The sequence below is a fragment of the Thamnophis sirtalis genome, unplaced genomic scaffold (genome assembly GCF_051295495.1).
Source record: "Thamnophis sirtalis isolate CommonGarterSnake01/CBP01778 unplaced genomic scaffold, rThaSir2_p1.2 scaffold_4, whole genome shotgun sequence".
NCBI lineage: Eukaryota > Metazoa > Chordata > Lepidosauria > Squamata > Natricidae > Thamnophis > Thamnophis sirtalis.
Genome location: NW_028261384.1, coordinates 32998022 through 33019788, shown reverse-complemented (window position 1 = coordinate 33019788; position 21767 = coordinate 32998022). Strand labels below are relative to the sequence as shown.

General features: G+C 37.9%; 1 protein-coding gene across 1 annotated transcript in view; it reads left to right on the top strand.

The window, feature by feature from the left end:
* COL28A1 (collagen type XXVIII alpha 1 chain) overlaps positions 1-21767 on the top strand; it is an 89392-nt gene that overhangs the window by 34798 nt on the left and 32827 nt on the right. Inside the window, exons 11-21 of the mRNA XM_014054509.2 lie at positions 4811-4879; positions 6468-6536; positions 8539-8607; positions 11776-11844; positions 12380-12448; positions 14072-14140; positions 17512-17580; positions 17958-18029; positions 18320-18388; positions 19409-19480; positions 21514-21582. Of these exons, the coding sequence (XP_013909984.2) occupies positions 4811-4879; positions 6468-6536; positions 8539-8607; positions 11776-11844; positions 12380-12448; positions 14072-14140; positions 17512-17580; positions 17958-18029; positions 18320-18388; positions 19409-19480; positions 21514-21582 (765 nt within the window). The remainder of the gene's footprint in view (positions 1-4810; positions 4880-6467; positions 6537-8538; positions 8608-11775; positions 11845-12379; positions 12449-14071; positions 14141-17511; positions 17581-17957; positions 18030-18319; positions 18389-19408; positions 19481-21513; positions 21583-21767) is intronic.

Here is a 21767-nt window from a genome sequence, read left to right as displayed (position 1 = left end):
TAATTTACATGAAAGCTGGGACATGATCAGTGAAATAAAGATAAGAATAGAGAAAGCTTGAACAACAGTTTTCCAAATAAAAAAGGTCTTCTGTAGTCCCAATATAAGCGAAAGACTGAAAAGCAAGCTTCTCAGATGTTGCATCTTTTCTTTCCTGCTCTACAGTAGAGAGTTGGTCTCTGACAAAAAAAAACACTTGAAGAAACTAGAAGCATTTGAAATGTGAATTTACAGACGGCTGTTGCATATAAACTGGGTTGACAAAATCACAAATGAGGAGGTAATAAGCCTCCTTGGAAAGTAAAGGGAAATCATCAAAGCCAGTAAAAAGTGAAAGTTAGAGTATTTTGGACATGTGTGATACCCAGAAAAATATGGCATTCTTTACTTAATCCTCCAGGGAAAGATTGAAGGATAATGAAGTCCAGGCAGAAGAAGAACATCATGGCTTTATAATCTAAGCCTGTCGGGGAACGCGGGGGCCGTAGGGGTGGTTGGTGGGACTACGGACACGGGAGTGGGCCGGAGCATTACGGTCTTAACAGGGAGGGGCAGATATGGTGGGGACTTTAGGGCAGACCATTACCGGGGAAGGAGGGCTCGCTATGTCACAGAGATCCCTCCTTCCGGCCCTACGAGTCCCACTCCAAGGCCAGGTGGTGTGAGTAATCAGGACCCTGGCCTCAGGCTGCTGGCGCTAAATGCCAGGTCTGTAGTTCATAAAGCTCCTCTCGTTCGGGACTTAATTTTAGACGAGAGGGCAGACCTGGCATGTATTACTAAGACCTGGCTGGGCCCGGAGGGAGGAGTCCCCCTCGTAGAAATGTGCCCAGAGGGTTTTCAGGTGCTCCATCAGCCGAGAGCTCAGCGAAGGGGTGGGGGTGTGGCTATTGTTATCCGAGAGTCTCTAGCACCTCGTAGGATCCCTGCTCCGGAGCTTGTCGGGTGTGAGTCCCTGCTGGTGAAGTTGGACCTCAAGGGTCAAGTGGATTTGCTACTAACGTACCTGCCTCCTAACTGCATTGCAGCAGACCTCCCCTCGCTCCTCGAGTCGATAGCCGAGCTGGCAGTTGAGTTCCCCAGACTCATGGTTCTGGGGCACTTCAATTTGCCTTCGCTCGGTGAACACTCTGATGTAGCGCAGGAGTTCATGGCTTCCATGACAACCATGGGCTTGACCCAAGTAATCCGAGGACCAACCCACTCAGCGGGTCACACGCTTGACCTCGTATTCCTCTCGGAGCAGTGGAATTGTGATCTTGGTCTGAGGGGTAGCGAGATCTTGCCCCTGTCATGGTCAGACCACTACCTAGTGAGGCTTGACTTTCGGAGACCAAACCCCCACTGTAGGGAGGAGGAACCGACCAGGTGGTTCCGCCCCAGGCGACTTATGGACCCCTTGGGGTTCCAGACGGAGCTTGGGGTTATTCCTGATACTCTCGCCCGCAGTCCGGCGGAGACACTGGTTGCGGCCTGGAACTTCGCCGCGACGAAGTCTCTTAACCGGATTGTGCCTCTACGGCCGCTCAGAGGCAGTGGATCCCGGAGGGCTCCTTGGTTTACTGAGGAACTCCGGGAGAGGAAGCGCCAAAGGAGACGCCTACAGCACTTATGGAGGTCCAGTAAATCCGAATCGAGCCGAGCACTTTTGACAACCTGCACCAGAGAATACATTCGAGCAATTAGGATGGCTAAGAGAACACACATTGCCTCTCTGGTTGCATCTGCCGAGTCGCGCTCAGACGCCCTATTTAGGATAACCCGTTCCCTCCTAAATAGGAGGGATATGGGCGATCCGCTGCAGGGCAGGGCTGAAGATTACGTCCAATTCCTCGCAGACAAGGTTGCTCAGTTCCGGGCGGACCTGGACTCCAATTCTGCAGAACCAGCCGAGGCACTAAGGGAAGATCTGGTAAGCCAACGCTGGGTTGAGTTTGAAGCTGTTACCCCTGAGGATGTGGACAAGGCAATGAGACCTGTAGGAGCCTCCACATGTGTGCTGGACCCGTGCCCCTCCTGGCTGGTTGTAAACAGCAGAGAGGTGACACGAGGCTGGATCCAGGCGGTTGTTACTGCCTCTCTACGGGAGGGGGTCTTTCCCCCCACTTTAAAGGCGGCGGTGGTGAGACCCCTCCTGAAGAAACCATCCTTGGATCCAGCTGTTCTAAATAACTATCGTCCGGTCTTCAACCTCCCCTTTGTGGGGTCGCGTTGACCGATGATCTCTGGAGAGCCAGGGATGGTGGCCACGCCTCCATCCTGGTGCTCCTTGACCTCTCAGTGGCTTTCGATACCATCGACCATGGTATCCTTCTGCGACGACTGCAGGAGGTAGGGGTGGGAGGCGCTGTTTTACAGTGGTTCTCCTCTTACCTCTCGGACAGGTCGCAGTCGGTGTTAGTTGAGGAGCAGAGATCGACCCCTAGGCCCCTAACGTACAGGGTGCCGCAGGGTTCGGTCCTGTCCCCCCTTCTTTTCAACATCTACATGAAACCGCTGGGTGAGATCATTCGACGGCACGGGATAAAATACCACCAATATGCGGACGATACTCAGTTGTATCTGTCCGCCCCGTGCCAACTCAATGAAGCGATGGATGTGATGAGCCAGGGTCTGGAGGCTGTTAAAGACTGGATGGGGGTCAACAAGCTTGTGCTCAATCCAGAAAAGACCGAGTGGCTGCTGTGTTTCCCTCCCATGAATTGGCCAAGTGTTCCATCTCTCAGGCTGGGGGGTCAAATTGTACGCCCCTCAGACAGGGTTCGCAACTTGGGAGTCCTCCTGGACCCACAGCTGACCTTCGAACATCATTTGTCAGCTGTGACCAGGGGCACATTTGCCCAGGTTCGCCTGGTACACCAGTTGCGGTTCTACCTGAACCGGGAGGCCCTCACAACAGTCACTCGTGCCCTTGTGACCTCTAGGCTGGAATACTGCAATGTGCTCTACATGGGGCTGCCCTTGAAGAGCATTCGGCGACTTCAGATAGTCCAGAATGCGGCCGCGCAAGCGATTGTGGGTGCACCTCGCTTCACCCACGTAACACCTATCCTCCGCGAGCTGCACTGGCTGCCTGTTGATCTCCGGGTGCGCTTCAAGGTGCTACTTACCACCTACAAAGCCCTTCATGGTAGTGGGCCTGGGTACTTGAGAGACCGCCTACTGCCAATTACCTCCACTAGACCGATCCAATCGCATCGATTAGGCCTCCTCCGAATTCCATCTTCCAGCCAGTGCAGACTGGCAACTACCCGGAGGAGAGCCTTCTCGGTGGCTGCTCCGACCCTCTGGAACGAACTCCCCGTGGAGATTCGGACCCTCACCACCCTCCAGTCCTTCCGCGCCGCTTTAAAGATCTGGCTGTCCCGGCTGGCCTGGGGTTAAGATTTCAACCCCACTCGAATTGTGTGATTGTGTGACTGTAGTGCTCTTTTTTAATATGTTGTATTGTCTCCATGTGAATATTGTCTGTCCTTCCCCCTCCCCTTTTTGAACTGTGAGCCGCCCTGAGTCCCCCCAGGGAAAAGGGCGGCATACAAATTTCAATAAATGAAATGAAATCTAAGGGACTGGTTTGGACAAAAACTCAGCAGCACTTTTTCATGCGGCTGTAGACAAAAATAGGATTACCAACATGATTGCCAACGTCTGATGACAGATATGCACATGAAGAAGATATATTTATGTTTATCTGTGTATAAGTGTGTTTAATTTGTTCTTTTTTCTTTTCTTTGTTTTTCTGTTCTAGTATTTTCCTTAGATTTTTAGTATTACTTTTCCCCTCTTTTACTAATTTTTATATGATAGATCTTATAAAATAAATGCAGTTTTTTCCTTTGAAGTACTATTTTCTGTTGTAGCAATATTCTCAGTAATAATTTTACATATATATGTATGTGTGTGTGTATATGCGTGTGCGTGTGTGCGTGTACCTGTATATATATATTTATATGTGTGTGTGTGTAATGTGTATTGTTTTACATAAATTTTAAAGTAATGTTAATAATTATCGTAAAATCATAAAAATTATTTTAAAAACTCAGAGGAACCAGGAAATTGCTGATAAATATATATGGGTGATTTGTTATGAAACTTGTAATCAACAGCATATACAAGGTGGTACTTTTATTGTTGTAGTTCAGACAGTTAAAAGGCATTACATTTTTATTTACTCTTCTTTAAGAAAAGAAAAAGATGGAAGAAGCTTTATTGGTAGATACAATAAATGCAAAACATCATCTTGATTGATCTCCTCAGAATAATTATTCAATTAAAAATTTCATATGGAAGCACTTGGAAAGCAATTTTCAGGATGGGTCATTTTATAATTTTTTTTCCTTTAGCAGGACAAACATTCAAAATAAATGCAGAAATGATATTATTAAAAGTACAAACTGAAGTATTAATAGAGTCCTTTACAGACAAAAACCATTATTTTTGAAAGAAGTTTTTATATTCTGACCACATGTTGAGCTTGTGGTTCCAAGGGTCCCTTATGTTGGCACTGATAGATTATAATATCTTTTAGCTGCTTTCTGTATTAAATTTATTTTTTGTGTTTTGACTGTTTTAATAACTTTTGTGATTGTTTGCAATCTAGAGTCACTGGTTTAAAATGGGCTATTATACAAATTGAAGAAATGAGTGAAGGAATGTTCTACTTTGCCTGAAGTTTTAATCAGTAAAATTAATAAAGAGTCAAGTTAGCACTATTGGGAATCTGGATACACTAAATGTCAACATTTAATTTCTTACCATTTATTTTCCCATGATACAAAGAATTAATTAGTAACTTTTTATTCATTTTAAGGGAGAGCCAGGACCAGCAGGTCCTTATGGTCCTGCAGGAATCCCCGGAATTGGATATCCAGGACCTAAGGTAATACATATTGAGTCATACTTAGCTCTAGAGATTGCAGACAGAGGACAGCAGTTTACATGGTATATTACTGCCTTGTATGAATGGGCAAATGCAGCCCTTTTTAGCCTTTCAATGTTTTACGTTTCTACTTTTTAAATCATATAAACACAGGAAAATTAAGTATACAGTAAAAAAAAAAAAAGGCCTGACACATTTAAAAAGAGAGAAAATAACCCATAATGTTCTAATTTTACCACTTAGTGTCATCACAACTATGGTTCTAACAAATGTGCGGTTCTAACAAGCTAATTTTTTTCCTGGCCATTCAAATGAGGTTGTACTTATCATTTCTTCAAAATAAAATGAATAGACTGAAACACCTCTTTGACCTGAACAACGAGATAGGGCATGTCTTTTCATGTGCACTCAAAAAGTCAGAAGGCAGAGTTTGATTTTGTTGGCTAGGGAAATGTTTAAAAAAATCAATCAATGATGTCTTTCCCACAAGTTAATGTATCTAAGGTGTAAAGTCAGACAAATTATGTCAGAATATCACAAAGCAATTTTGCAAGCCCCTCTGTTATTTTCTCGTCATCTGATAGCTAAAATGTAATAATAGCAACTTGTTCCTTATTCAATATACTAAAACCTTTCATGTCACTCAAAATGTAATGTCTGTGATAGCTCTCTCATAGTTCCTAAGAACAGGAGGAGATTGATGGGAGAATGTAAATAGCAAACCATCTTGTTAGATGGCAGCCATGATGGCCCAGATAAAGAAGTAATATAAGATTTGGGGGGGGGATTTAAATATTCTGACATTGATGCAAGTTAACAATAACTTCTCTGATAAGTTTTGAATCCTCAGAATTTCAACAAGACCATATAGTGTAGTGAAGTCCAATTTGTTTACATTTCTTCTATTATTTCTTATGCTAAGCCACTATGTTAAAGCTTCTGTGTCTGCAATTGGTAGGATTTGGGATTCATTGATAGAAAATGCACAACATATAGTGGTAATCTGTGCAGTTTTTACTGTTTTCATTATTCTAACGTTTATGGAACACTCTATTATTTGATAATAAAGATTTGGGGAACATGTAAATACTAATACAGAAAGTCCTAAAAATGAAATGTTATGCTAAATGGATCAAAGTTTAGCTTAATGCTAAAGAAATCGTTGTGATCATTAAGTCATAACAATTAAAGTAAGATAAATCTATTTTGATGGTGAATATCATCAAGTTGATACTATGCATGTTTTATTCAGAAGGAAGTTATATTTAATTCACTTACACATATTCCAATATAGTACATAACCTGTGGCTGATATTTCATTTTAATCTTCCTGGATACCTAGGCTTTCTATTGTATAGTAATTTTTTAGTTATGATATAGTTTTATTTGAAGAAGTAAATTAAAATTTCTATTCTTTCCATTCTGGTCCCAGGTCTCCACATTGTCTGCAATCATCCAACCATGACTGATTATCATGGGCATTAATAACTAGATGATGCAGTAAATCACTAGCAGAAAAATTGTCTTGGAAAATCTATTTGGAGCAATAACAATTTTAAATTTTAAATTTGAAAAATTATTTTACAAGGGTGATAGAGGTCAAGAAGGAAGAATTGGGCTTCCAGGACCAACTGGAATTGGTGAGCCAGGCTTAACTGTAAGTAAATTTGTAAATATTTTTTCCTAAAATTGTATTTACACTTTTATGCTTTATAAACTTTAAAGTAAGTTTTGAGATAGCAATGAACTCTGGCAGGCAGTTTAAACTATTTGTGATGGATAGTTAATTAATACATATAATATCCAGCAGAATTCCCAGGTTCTGAAACACCTAAAATATTAAAGCAACCTACTATTACTTTTTATAGATATTTGTTATCAATAAATAAATAGGATATGCAGATGTTAAGATATGAATGCAATAAAAATGAGAGGTTTCTAAATTGTCTAGACCAGTGGTCCACAACCTTTTTGGCTCCACAGATTGGTAGTGTAATGGTAATGGGAGAGAGGAGATGATTTTGCATGATTTCGCATGCATAATGTAATCCAGTGCATACACAAACAAAGCTTTATGTGCTCGGACACTGTTTGCACAATCTAATCCTGCACAGCCTAGTTCCCAATGGGCAATGGACCATGGACCAGTACTGGTCTGCAGTCCTGGAGTTGGGACCCAACTCAATACAATAGTGGAGTATCTTAACTTCCATATCAAGTGTCAATGGATCCCAAATTGCAATGTATGCAACAAAAATTAATATTTATAATTTATAATAATTTATTGGGGATCCAGATTGTTGAGGGCAATATACTAACATTGTAAACCTTGTAAAAAGGGCTGCAAAGCACTATAAATGGTATATAAGTCCAGGTGCTATTGCACTATATTATGTTTGTGAGGAAAGGGGCTGTCAGAAACAACAGTTTGTTGGAGATGTAATGATTAGGTAAAGATAAAAAGATGCTTCTATAATGTTGCTTTGACGCACTTATCAACTGTCGGGTGGGATTAACAAATTGTATAAATATGATTATGAAATAGAAGCTAAAAGATTTTCAGAAAATGTACATGGAATCTGACAATTAAACAACATAGATTAATTTTCTGAGCCTTTACTATGGCTAAAATGCTGATATACTATATATGGAAAAATAAGTGTATGGCTCCATTTATTCAGTCAGTTGAAAACTTGATTGTACTTGCTTTTTATGAACAAGTATAATGAAATATGAAACAGAATAAAGTAAATTAAAAAAGGAGATTTGTATAAATTATTAGAAATACTTATGTGTATATATTAAAAGAATATTTACTTTAGACATGTATATATAGAATTGTAACTGTTTATTGTTATAATGATGCACAAATATAATTAAGTTTTTTATTTTGTCATATTTCTTTCCATTTTTGTTGAAGCACTTTTTATGTGTTATTTTTTTAAATAATTAAAATGTATTAATAGTAATACATGTAGTACTATAATGGTGGATCATGTGTTCTGTCTGGCACTCTTATAATATACTGTATAGTTCACTTTGAATTATAAATAGCAATTTTGCTGTTTTCTGTTTTCGCTTCAATGGGAATGAACAACCTGCTTGATCTGGTAAATACATTTGGCATTTTGAGAACATGTTTCAAAAACCTTCCCTAACAAATTATGATGCCAGATACTTGATCAAAAATGCAGTCTTAAAATTCTGAAATGTCAAAAAAAAAACTTTTATATTTCAGAATTGTGCTAGTGGTTTATTATGATTCTATGCCATATTGAGTGGGTTTATTTTGGTGTTCCTGATTTGAATCTTATGCTCATTTGTTTTCTGTGAAGATTTTTAATGCTGACGTAGGATTGTTTTTATAGTATTTTTTTTAGTTTTAACTAATGGGATATTATGGAAAAAACTTCGGTTGGGTGGCCTAAAAGTGCACTGAAAATAAACAGTATGCTTGAAGTTAAGCTGATTGTATATTTTTCAGCAAAGGAATCTAAATTAAGTAAAAATCAAACACAACAGTGGGCATTTTTTAATGTCAGAAAAACACTGAGCACATGGGAACATTTTACAACATTGATGAAGGTTGTCTATATAGAGGGAATAGTATATATATATGATACATCCATTCACAATATTTTTTCCCCTTGAAATTTCAGGGGCCACGTGGTCCTGAGGGCATGCAGGGTGAAAGAGGTCCACCCGGTGAAGGACTCCCAGGACGGAAGGTAAAACAAACAGACTTCCAACTAGACATAGTGATTATTTTCCTGGTTGTTTTAATTATTTCTTTTTAGCAATTTGTTCATAGACAATGTCTTTTTGCCATTAGGTTTTTCAGCTTTAAAACATTTCTTTGTCCCCTGAAATGTAAGAAAACATGTTTCCTCATTTTCTAGAAGGCAGGGATATGACAATTCCTCAGTCTGATGGAAGCTTTATTACATTTTCAGTATTTTGTAAATGAAAAAAAGTTGAATAAAAGCATAAGGTTGATAGAGGTATAGAAAATGATGCAGACTGTGAAACAAGTAATTAAGATTAGTTTTTCAGCTTTATGCATATTCCTAGAAACTCATTCATTTGTTTAAATAAATAACAGGGGATTTAAACAGATAAGAAGTCCTGCAAGTCATATGTACTTAAATGATTGTTTTCCATAAAACATAGTGATGAGTCTCAATTCAACCTGAATAATTCTAAAAGGTAATTAAAGTAATTTAGGAGCTATGGTAAAGTACTTCTTCAAGTGTTTGTTCCCCCTCCAGTGACCAACCTGATACCTACAAAGAGTCAGACAAGAGTGCATTTGCTTTCATGTTTGTCAAATTGAAAATTCAGAGGAATACACTTTCTCATAGTGGAAGTAATTTGTGGCATTATTTTTCCAGTGTCTACCTTATGATTTCTCAGACGTTTTCATCAATTGTGAAGAAGGCTTTTATTATTTTTTTACTTTATTCTAAAATGTTTAAGGATTTCTTTTGGGCTGATTAGTTCCTACTTTAATGTGGGAAGGGCAACAGAGTTGTCACTCAGAGGTTTCTGTGTTGGGGTCAAGCAGTTCTGTGGGTTGAAGCTCTGCCCTTTTGTACATGTATCAGTACATGTGTATTGCCCGGCCATCTATCTCCAGTTCAACCCATCAGTTTGGCTCTCTTGGCTCATCCATTGCAGATGCACCTGGAACTAATACTGGTATTGTTATTTTGTGTTGTATATCTATCCATTATTCTAAAACCTTCCTTGATGCCTAGGCTTTCTATTGTAAAAAAGTTCAGAAAGAATGGTTTGCCCATATTGCTTTCCTTTAAAATTTAATTGAAGATAGGGAGACTGTAGATCACTGGAGCTTTTACAATGAAAAGACAGGATATTATAATTAAATAAGAATTCCTTACCACACTCTATCCATTCAGTTACCACTGATCTTCCCAAGAGGAAGAAAATAGAACAGCAAATTCATTCACATCATATTGAATAATAATTAGCAGACGGAAAATGTGTATGTTTCCTGCATAGTACCATGACTAGTAGCCATTTAAAGTCTTTTTCAGTGAGACTAGCAAACATTTCTATCCTGAGCATCCCTAGCTTTCTTATGTTTTCCCAGACTTTTTGTTCCATCCGACTTTGAATGTGAGTGATGGGACCCAAGGAATGTTATAATGAATCTCCATGGACATTTATATTTTTATGGAGTATTACCAGCATTTGGAAGTAAAATATGTAAAGCTACTAAGTAACAAAGAAGTTTAAAAATATAAAAACAATGATTTAGTTGTGGGAATTAAAGTAATATTTATTTCCTGTTCCCACATGTATCCTGTACTGACCGATATACACCGGAAAATTCACGACCTCCTGCTGGATTGAGATTACTCAATTTGTTTTTCTAGAGACTTTTCCTGTCCAATTTATAATTTATTTATATTTAATTAAGGGAACTCTGATGACAAAATTTCTAATATTTAGTAGGAATTAGATTGCAACCAAATCATTTACTGCATATACTGCATAACCTTAACATAACCTTGTGATGCCAAATTTTTGTAGTTATTGGAAAATTTTAGAAATTTAGAAAAACTACCATGCTGTCAAGTCCAAAGAACAAAAATGACATGCGGAGTTACTGCTGAGTAGTTTCCCCTGCTTGCCAGACTGAACAATGCTCTACATAACTCTAGATATACTCTGTGACCTGCTAATGAGAAACAATCTTAGCCTTCTTCCTGGCTACCAGATTTTCCAAGCTCTGCTATCTTTTTGTCCTCTGAGAAGCTGCCTTTCCTTGCTGGGATTCCATACTGCATTCTACCACACATATATTCTGCATCTCCTATTTGCATCTGTATGAGGATAGTCCATTTACTAATTGTGATGGACATAAGTGCCTGTCTTCAACCAGTTCTAACCAACTGCGGGGGGGAAAAAACCTCTACTCAACTTTTCTTGCTCCATGTCAAAATGTAGTTTAGCAATCTCTGCTAATGCCAATGATGATATTTTCCCAGCAGGGTGATCAAAAAAAGGATGGAAGTTGATATTGAGGGTGCTGTTTTCCAAATGTGAGGAAAATGGAGCATGTAGAAGAAAAAATTATTTTTTCTCTCAAATAGATTACTGTTATAGAAAAAGATATAGGAGCAGAAATCCATGCCAGTGATTGACTGAGTATGTGATTTGGGCTTCAGTGATTGCCCTGCGTAGTGCCAGAAAGAACTCTCTAATATAAATTAGAGCAATGGAAAATTCACAATATCTTTTTCTTTCAAAAATCTTGTACTACATACTATCCTGTATGTGATTTGACAGAGCCCAAATCTGTTTTGTCTTCAATTAGAATGCAAATGTGATGTACTTTGTCTCTCATTCTCTGCTTTCTTTTATTGGTAGTAGAATTGAGTGTTTTATTCAATGTGAAAGTAAATATATAACATAATCTCGGCTGGAAAATGGGAGAATGATAGAAAATGGTCTTTTTGCAAACACAATTGAATGGATGCACAGAGTGATTAATAATAAAGTTACATTATATATTGTGCCTTGAATCTATATTAATTGTTTGAGACAGTGTTTCTCAATCTGTGGTCCACAGACCCATGGAGGGAAGAGTGTTACCACAGGGATCTGCGAAGTCTTGAAAAAAATGCTACAATTTAAATCTTGCGTTAAGTTTTGGGGATCTGTGGCCATGGTCCATGGCCACAAAAAGTATTTAAAAGGGGGGGGGGTCCATGGTGAATAAAAAGCTAAGAGCTGCTATTTAAGGCATAAACTTTATATTAAAGAAGTAGTCCTTGCCTGTCTTGACTGCTCAAATGTAATATAATTAAAAACCCTTCTGTGATAAATGTTGAATACAGTCCTAAGTCAACTCTTAACAAATCTTTCAGGGAGATAAAGGTTCTGAGGGACCTGCTGGACCGGTTGGATCCCCAGGCTTATCCATCAAAGGAGATAAGGTACCATATAGAACTGACAGTATAAAGAGAATGTAATACTGCTAAACCCCAGCACTGAAGCTGCCACATGAAAAATGCATCAGAGGAATTAAAGACAAAAAAAAATCAAAGCAAAGCATAGAGAGAAGATTTAGAGAACAACTTATTAAGCCATGAGGTAGCTTAGAGCTAAAGTTAAGATGGCAGTCTTACATTTTAGCTGATAGTGCAACCTACAGTGTTTTATGCACATACCAAAGGGCAAGGCTTTTGATCACTTTGCCACAATTGCCATCTGGAATTTTATCATGGATGTTGCAGCATTAATTAGGATCATTGAGATAATTACAGCATCACTGCCTTATGACATAGTCTCATTATTTTCCCAATTGTTCTTCTCTCATTACTCGCACACCCAACCCAATTTTGTTTCTTTTGAATAATTTGTAAGCTATTGTGCAATCAGGATGCACATAAGACTTTCAAGTTTTAACCTAACATCATTATGATGACATTTCAATTAAAGCAATAATTTATGGAAATATTTTTCATGTAGGGTGAACGAGGGATGGAAGGAGTGCAGGGTCCAGTGGGACCACCTGGAACTGGCATCCAAGGAAATCAGGTAACATCTCATTTGGTCGCCTCACTCTACAATCCATCCTTACCTAAATATTTTAAAAGTCAGTGGGATGCAACTACAATTATGATCATTGACTATTTGCATATCTAAGTTAATTTATAATTCTAGGATAATCACAGAGTCTTAACAACTCCAAGCAAATTAGAATTGCTGCAGATCCTTAATTTTTGTACTGTTTCCCAAAAAGGGAAATGCTTAATATTAAAGTAAAACCAATCAATATAGAAACTGCCTTATATCAAGTCAGACTCTTGGTCTATCTGCCTTACTCTTGGTGACATAATTACCAAGAGCTTTTCCAGAGTTTCAGACAGCAGTTCTTCATGCCTCCCTAAAGAAATCTGGAATCGAATTAGAGAAACACTGCATGCAGAACTGGTATTTCATCACTGAGCTAGAGCCCCATCATTTTAAGAATAAAAACAATGTGATATCTTTTTGCTGAATTTCAATTTCTTAATGGCAATTTATAGCAAATATTGAGAATAACTACAGCTATCATCAAAAGTTTTTTAAAAAATGATTTAGGGATGTTTTCTAGAGTGTAATGAATTATTCTAGTATTCTCAGATCTGTAGTTGAACAGGACCAGTCTGGTTTATGTCCTTCTATTCAGTTTGTAACTTAATGTATCTGAATTCATCTGCAAATCTATACAAAATGTTTGCAGTTTACTCCCCCTGCAAGAAAATAACATTTTTAAAGTAAATAAATGTAAATAAACTGTAAAATCAAGATGAACACTCTAACATTGGATAACTCTAAATCTGGATTATTTTAAAGAGCTCTCTCAGTCAAGTATCCTTTGGTTGTTTTGTAATGCAACTCCTAGAATTCCAAGCCAACAAGGAATTTTAATTCATTGTAAATCAATGGTGGGATGCATGCTTTAGATGTAGCCATTCCTAGGTTCAATTATTGGTATGTCGACATAGCAGCTAATCTTAGATGTGACATAAAATGTGACATAAATTGTGGTGCAGTGGCTAGAATGCAGTATGGCAAGCTAACTGTCTTCTGCCAGGAATTCAATCCTTATCAGTTTGAGATTGACTCAGCCTTCCATCCTTCCGAGGTTGTAAATGAGGATCCAGATAGTTGGGGACAGTATGCTGACTCTGTAAATGGTTTTGAGAGGTCTGTAAAACACTATGAAGTGGTATATAAGTCTAAATGCTATTGCTAAGTGCTATTAAAGAAGCTGAAGCCTTCAGCCTTGTTACCACCTAGAGTGGACAAATTTCTAATACAGTTGTTGTCTCGTGGTCTAGGAGTAATATTTGAAGAATATTTGGTTCCAGCACATTAATATTTTTCCAAGAAAGTCATAATGCAGCAATAACTGTATAAAAAATCATGGGTGGATATTATGAAATTCCAAAAGTTAGTTATATTGCAATAGATAGAAAGCATGGGACAAAACAAATGACACATAGTTAACCTTCAACATTAAATAAAATCATGTTTATGCTTGCATTTGAAAGTACTAGCTACCAAATTATTGTAAATCAATTTTGTTTATTTTATGACTGTCTATTCTGTCGATGCAATTGATACCTGAACAAGGAAGGGCAAGTTTAGCCAATTGAAAAATTACATTTTCAGGGTATTCAAGGGCTGAAAGGTGCTCCTGGTGTGAAAGGGTCACGAGGAATAGGACTGCCCGGACAAAAGGTACGTATATATGTGTTAAATTTATAGGCTGATACGATCTGATACAACTCTGATGCATTTACAGAATACAACAATAAAAGCCATCACAATTAATTCCCATAACATTGTCAAACTATCTAGTAGGGTTGTATTATCATTATCCTTCTCACCTTGCCTATTACCTATTTCCTTATCTTTTTATGACTAGAACTTTATTGCTTGTATCTAATGATTTATATTAATTGTTTTATTTAATAGTATGATTTATGTGTATCATAGTATGATTGCTTTGTTAGTATCCTGTGACTATCACTTATGATTATGATAAATATATTTTATGATGACTATGATCATTATTTATCAATTGTGGCTTCTATGTATACTGAGGCTTATACACTGGAGATAAATTCCTTGTGTGTCCCATCCCATTACACTTGGCCGACAAAGAATTCTGCTCTGTTCTGCTTTGCTTTAGTCTATTCTAGTAAACAAAATATATATTCAAAAAGTAATGTCAAGAGGAAATCAAGAATCAGTTAAAAGATAAAAGCATCCCATCCCATCCTATCCCATCCCATTCTAAGTAGGGGCTTGGGGATATCACTAGGTTAAAGACTCATTTCAAAAGGCCAGGGTGGACCTGTGAATTAAATAATGTATATATTTTGCAATAAATAATTTCAGGCTAGTTGTCAAAGTGCAGTAGATACAGTACAATACATATAATTTGCAATTAGGAAGATTTCATGTGTTCATTATAATAATAAAGAGTAAAAGAATTTTCTGTAGTATGCATTTAATTCTACTACAACATACATAATGACATGTGAGGGGATTATTGCTATGCTAACCAGGGGTGGGTTTCAACCGGTACAGCCTGATATGGCTGTACAGGATGGTGAAATTTAGTGTGCTTTTCCGTACCCGTTAGTCAGGAGGCCCAGTAACGGAACACTCCCTCCCCTCATTCATTCCTTCACTCGCCCCGCCCATTCTCACCATGATGCTGAAAAGTTCTCAGAAGAAGAACCAGAAGAAGAAAGAACTGGTGAGTGGCTGGGGTGGGGTGGGGGGAGGATGTTGAGGAAGAGGCAGAGGGGCTGCTAGAAGAGTGTGTGTGTGTGCACAGGCTGTTGGTTTAAAAAAATGTCTGAATGAATCCAGGAAGAGGGAAGAGGCAAAGGGGCTGGAAGATACTACAGGAACACACACTTCTAGCCTCTCTCCTCTTCTCTCTTCCTGGATTCACTCAGACATTTTTAAAACTCAGAGCCTGTGCACATGCACAAACTTCTAGCCTCTCTGCCTCTTCCCTCTTCCTGGATTCATTCAGACGTTTTTAAGAGTCACAGCCTGTGCACACGCACGCACTTCCAGCCCCTCTGCCTCTTCTCTCTTCCTGGATTCATTCAGACGTTTTTAAGACTCAGAGCCTGTGCACATGCACAAACTTCTAGGCCCTCTGCCTCTTCCCTCTTCCTGGATTCATTCAGACGTTTTTAAGACTCAGATCCTGTGCACATGCACAAACGTCTAGTCCCTCTGCCTCTTCCCTCTTCCTGGATTTATTCAGGTGATTTTAAAACTCACAGCCTGTGCACAACACACACTCTTCCACTCTTAAAAACATCTGAGTGAATCCAGGAAGAGGGAAGAGGCAGAGGGGCTGGAAGTGTATGTATATGCACAGGCTGTGAGTCTTAAAAACATCTGAGTGAATTCAGGAAGAGGAAAGAGGCAGAGGGGCTAGAAGTTTGTGCACGTGCACAGACTCTGAGTTTTAAAAATGTCTGAGTGAATCCAGGAAGAAGGAAGAGACAGAGGGGATGGAAGTGTGTGTGTAAGGTGGTCAGTAATGTTGAAGACCAACAAGGACAGCCATATTTCCTCTGTAAATAACTGCTTTATTTTTTCGTGTACTTATTTTATTATTGTTTAAGTAGTAAGTGCGCAAAATAATAAATTTCCTTTTTTAATATATTCTTTTTGTAGGTTATTTTTTGGGCAAAGAATTCAGTGACATCAACTTGGTCACTTCCACCCAGTCACATGATTGCCAAGCTACTCCCACCCAGTCACATAACTGCCAAGCCATTCCCACTCAGTCACATGATTGCCAAGCTACTCCCACCTCATCACATGATCACCAAGCCACTCCCACCCAGTCACCTGACCATCAAGCCTCTCCCACAAAACAGGCCACATCTACAGACTAGGTTCTAAAAAAATTTGAAACCCACCACTGATGCTAACATATATTTCAACCATTTAAATTTCAACAATTTTCTATAATATAATTGACAGTTAACATTAAGAAAATACATAGATATGAAAAAATAGCAGAGAATCCATATAACATCAACAAAGATAGTTTAAAACATTTAAACAATAATTTGATAAAAATATGAATATCATATTACCTGCATGAATTAGGAAATGCCCATTTGAAGTTAGCTATTACAGTTTGGAAGTAGAGTTTTATTTTTTTTTCCCCAGTGCATGTCTCGCCATGTGAATGATGTTAAAGCCTCAGCCTGATGCTGGGAATAGTAGGTTCTAGTCAGCTTCTTTGAGATATTTGCTGCTGTTGTTTCTCTCATTCTGTTCCCTGGCCATTATTTTCCAGTTCTGCTTAGGCGCACTTCTTTCTTTTATCAAAAAAGGCCTCTTTCCCCACTTTTCTTGCTTTTACTGTTAAACATGGCAGAAAAATCAAGCGTTATCAGAAATACTTCTAGCAGAAGTGTAGATGGCGAAGAAGCTAAAGGGCTACTGCCCCATTTCCATTTTCATCAGGGTAAAGATGGGTCAAAGACACCATCAGTCTCAAGTTCCTTCATGCTCACAAGATATTTAAGTCCAATCCACTTTGAATTCATTGGTTCCCATCTACTGCCAGTTTTCTTTGGCCATTAGTAATTCAGATTCTTGTAGAGATGTTAAACTTACAATAAACTTGTATATTCATTTGAACTGCCTGGAGTCCTGGTTTCATGTGCTTGACAGACATGTAGATTAACTTGTGACCAGCTCTGATCTTCTATCAAAACTTGTCTCTTCCATTAGCAGTTAGTAGGGATTTTCCTGTTGATAGGAAATCCACCAATCACTTTTCTACACTTCTGCCTTAGATATATGGTGGCAACACCAAATTCTGGAGAGAAATATTTTAGCAGAACAGCAAAGCAAGCCTTAATCTGAATGAGAGGATGCTTTTTCACATCTAGTAATGAGAGTTGAGTCAGATTAAACTTGAGAGAGCAAAATGCAAAGTGAAGGGCTCTATTCCTCTCATGGAAACAATTGTGCATCTATTTATGTCTATAAATAGGTAATGTGTATTAGGTATTAGGAAATATTGGTTTATTTATTTTTGTTTTTGTTTTTACAAGGGAGAAATGGGGCCGTCTGGACAAAAAGGAGATATAGGAGCGCCAGGAATTGGGCAGCCTGGACCGAAAGTGAGCCTGTTTTGCACTCATACATCTAAATTTTAATTTTTGCTTGATGAAATGAAGACTTGAAACTTTCCCATGAGTGGTGATTCTGGAAATTGCATTACCCAAGGGGAACAATTCTTTGAATACAGTAGGAATATTTGTTACATCAGTTAATAATAGCACACAAATATTTCTAAATATCTCTATCAAAACACACTATAGTGATGATACAATAGCTTACAATATCTAAGTAAGTTAAGCTATTCACTTTCATTCTTAACTGAATTTCACATATTTAAAGAATTAGAATGGAAGTAATCAAGCATCCTCCCCAAACGATGCAAATATGTTGAACTTTTCTTTAAAAAAACATTTTAAAAAGACTCTTTCTTTCAAAGGGTGACCCAGGAAGGTCAGGATTTACAGGAGAAAGTGGGAAACCAGGAATACAAGGGATACCAGGAAAAAAGGTAATTGGTTTGTTTATTTTATATATGCGGGTCTCCAAGACAGGGCTACAGAACCATCAAGTGAATGAGAAAAAGGCAACATTCATGTTCCTATGCCCCCTACCAACATCATCGCTATGTGTTTGAAGCAAGAAGAAGTTGCATGTTTATATTTTGGGTTATTGTCTTAAAGCTACTGAATTTTTCATGCTTTAGTTTGTTTCACATGTGCTTTGTTTGTTTTTGGTATATAATACACTATATGTTTATAGCGCTGAGTAGAATTAATACCTTAATCTTGTTGATGTTAGGGAGAACAAGGGCTGCCTGGCCCAAGAGGCCCAGATGGAATTCCAGGGACAGGACACTTGGGTCCAAAGGTATGATTTAATTTTGTTTTGTAATCATGTAGTAGAGCAGAGAAATAAAAATTAAAAAGGAATCAAGCCACACAGCAGTGTGTTTTCTTATCTAGCATGATGTTTTTTAAAAAATGCTTCGAAGCTTAAATATTTTCAATATACATAGTTTATACAAAAACACTCTGTGAACAAAAAATTGCCATTGTTGTATTGGAACTAACATAACAAAATATGACAGAGAAAAGGTACTGGCTTTCTAAGCAATTTCCAATTTGCAGCTCAGGCATGCTTGCTGAAATTTTTCCATATCAGTTAGACTTGGAGAAGGAAAACAATCCTTTGCATTACAAGGCTTTTTCAAGAGTCATTATAATGCAGAGTATCATCTGAGGGATAGGATTATTCTGTGCAAATCTCAGTTGCCAAAAGATATGATCACAGGTGACAAATTTAATTCAAAACCTAAGGAAACTATTTTGTATGAAAAAATCTACCAAATATCTGTCATAGTACTTCATATGTCACAACTTGAGTTCTATATCAAGCAGACTATTAAGCAAAGGGATAGTGATAAAGTTGCTGAGCTAGGATCTTCAGAAATAAGTTTTAAAAAAATCAGTGGCAAACAACTTCCATAAAAGTACCAAGAGTCAAGCTGAATGTAAAGTAATTTTTGCACTTGTTGCTTTATATGTTGAACTACATGAAGAAAGAAGAAATTTAAATGTATTAGATTTTATTAGATCCTATGCAGGGATCATGTGCAAGGCAAAGGAAAAATATGTTGAAACAGATTCATGAAACTATGAAAATAGTTTGCTAAAGAAGTTGGCCTCTTTTTAATATTTGTATATGGAAAACACCTGGAATTTAAGCCTATAAAGCCTACATCACATATTCATTAATTTTTGCTCCCATAGCATGCCTCTATTCGAAAAATATTCTTAAACAGAAGTTGTCAATTCAGTTGTATTGAGGTAGATTAGGTAGAAACTTCTGTATGATAATATTGTTTTTCTTTTTTAAAAAATAAATCAGGGTGAAGAAGGTCAGAAAGGTGCCCAAGGATTAGATGGACCACGAGGTATTCCAGGCCCTGCAGGACCAAAGGTATGTTTGATGCATTTCTCAATTGTTACTATATGACACCATTCAGTATTCTTCATGCTGATTGTTTGAGTACAATTTACATAATGTACTTTTTAGATAGCCTCCAATGATTAAAGATAGCATGTCTGTTGGGGAATGTAAATTATAGTCCAGCATATCTGGAGAACATCTTTCTGGAAAAGGGTGATAAAACTTACATTGATTAACAAATCATGAAAGTCTGGTGAATTTCACTGCTATCATTAAGTTGCTTAGAACAAACTGGATACTAATTCAAAGATTTCAAAAATTCATAAATCTCAAAATAAGAGCAGAGATCAGATATATAATATATATTATAGATATAATATTGCTAAGACATACAATATCCTACAAATGAGTTTCTTAACTTATGAATAGAATAAAATAACAGAGTTGGAAAGGACCTTGGAGGTCTTCTAGTCCAACCCCCTGCCTAGGCAGGAAATCCTATACTATTTTCAGACAAATGGCTATCCAACATCTTCTTAAAGACTTCCAGTGTTCTGGAGGCAAGTTGTTCCATGGATTAATTGTTTTAACTGTCAGGAAATTCTCCTTAGTACTAAGTTGCTTCTCTCCTTGATTAGTTTCCACCCGTTGCTTCTTGTCCTGCCCTCAGGTGCTTTGGAGAATAGTTTGACTCCCTCTTTTTTTGTGGCAACCCCTGAGATATTGGAACACTGCTATCATGTCTCCCCTAGTCCTTCTTTTCATTAAACTAGACATACCCAGTTCCTGCAACCCCTCATATGTTTTAGTCTCCAGTCCCCTAATCATCTTTGTTGTTCTTCTCTGCACTCTTTCTAGAGTCTCCATATCTTTTTACATCGTGGAATACTGAATGCAGTATTCCAAGTGTGGCCTTACCAAGGCATTTTAAAGTGGTATTAACAATCCACGTGATCTTGATTCTATCCAGGGGTGGGTTCCTCCCAGTTGTAACCTCTTCTATAGAAAAGGTTTCACAAATCTACAGTGCCATTTAGAACCGGTTCCAGCTCCCTCCTCCCGCCCATCCCCACATCATCAAGATGAAGAGCGAGAGGAGGAATTCTGAGAGTTGAAGCCCATAAGTCTTAAAGCTGTCAACTTTGAACACCCCTGGGTTTTTTTTTTCTAAAGGGTTAGTGGTGCAAGGGACTTGTAACTTGGTAGCTTTAAGACTTGCATGCTTCAAATGCCAGAGTTTCTGAGCCAACATTTTGGTTGCTAAGAGCGTTTTACCACATTTTACAAGTTGGCCACACCCACCCAGTCACATGGTGGCAAGCCACTCCCACAAAGCAGGCCACACCTACAGAAGAGGTTCTAAAAAAATTTGAAACCCACCACTGATTCTATCCTTCTGTTTATGCAGCCTAGAATTGTCTTGGCTTTTTTGGCAGCTGCTGCACATTTATGAATGAACAAAAAGGAAAATATGGAATTAAAATATGTCTGTTGAATGTTAACTACTTTCCAGTAGGTCTAAGGGAGGAATAACTGCAATCTAAGTGTCTTAATCCAGAATTTTGAGAATTTATAATATTCTGCTTATTATCCTGATTCAATGGTATTTATAATAAAAAGAACAAGTAACATAAAGGCAGACAATTATGATAAATTGAGTTCCACTGAACCTAATTTAGGGCTGCAGTGTGATTTGGATTTAAAGGTGAAAAGATATTTTGGAGTGTGCATGCTTGGAAACTGTCTGCAGCTTCTGATTTTATTAGGACCATGTTTTTCCAGGGAAAAGAGGCAGGAACTGTAGACAGGTGTTAAATAAGCATAGTCATATCTCCAAAAGCAGTATTTGCCTTTGAATCTTAAATTTGGCATGTTTTCTACAGATTTTATAGTATGTTTGAAATATTACAGGCTCCTGTAATTATGTCACCTGACTTAATTCTGCACTAATAAAAAGAGTCTATAGAGAACTGAAAGAGAGAGTTTTCTTTTCATTGAGTGCTTAAAGTACAAATAAAAAATGTGTTGATATCCAAGTACATAAATGGATTGTTTTCTTTTAGGGAGAATCTGGAATCAAAGGTGACATTGGTTCTCCAGGACCTTCAATACGTGGACTACCTGGCCCCAAGGTAAATAATTTATTAGTTGTTCATAGGAAGAATACTTACCTGATGTTAGCCCTGCATGTGTGTAGAGGCAAGAAGCACAACCAGGAGTATTAACTATATTTTTTATTCAAAGGCTACAGTAAGAGACTCTTGCCAAATGGAAAATATTTCTCCCCTTTATTTTTACTTTGAAGAAAACTAGGGAG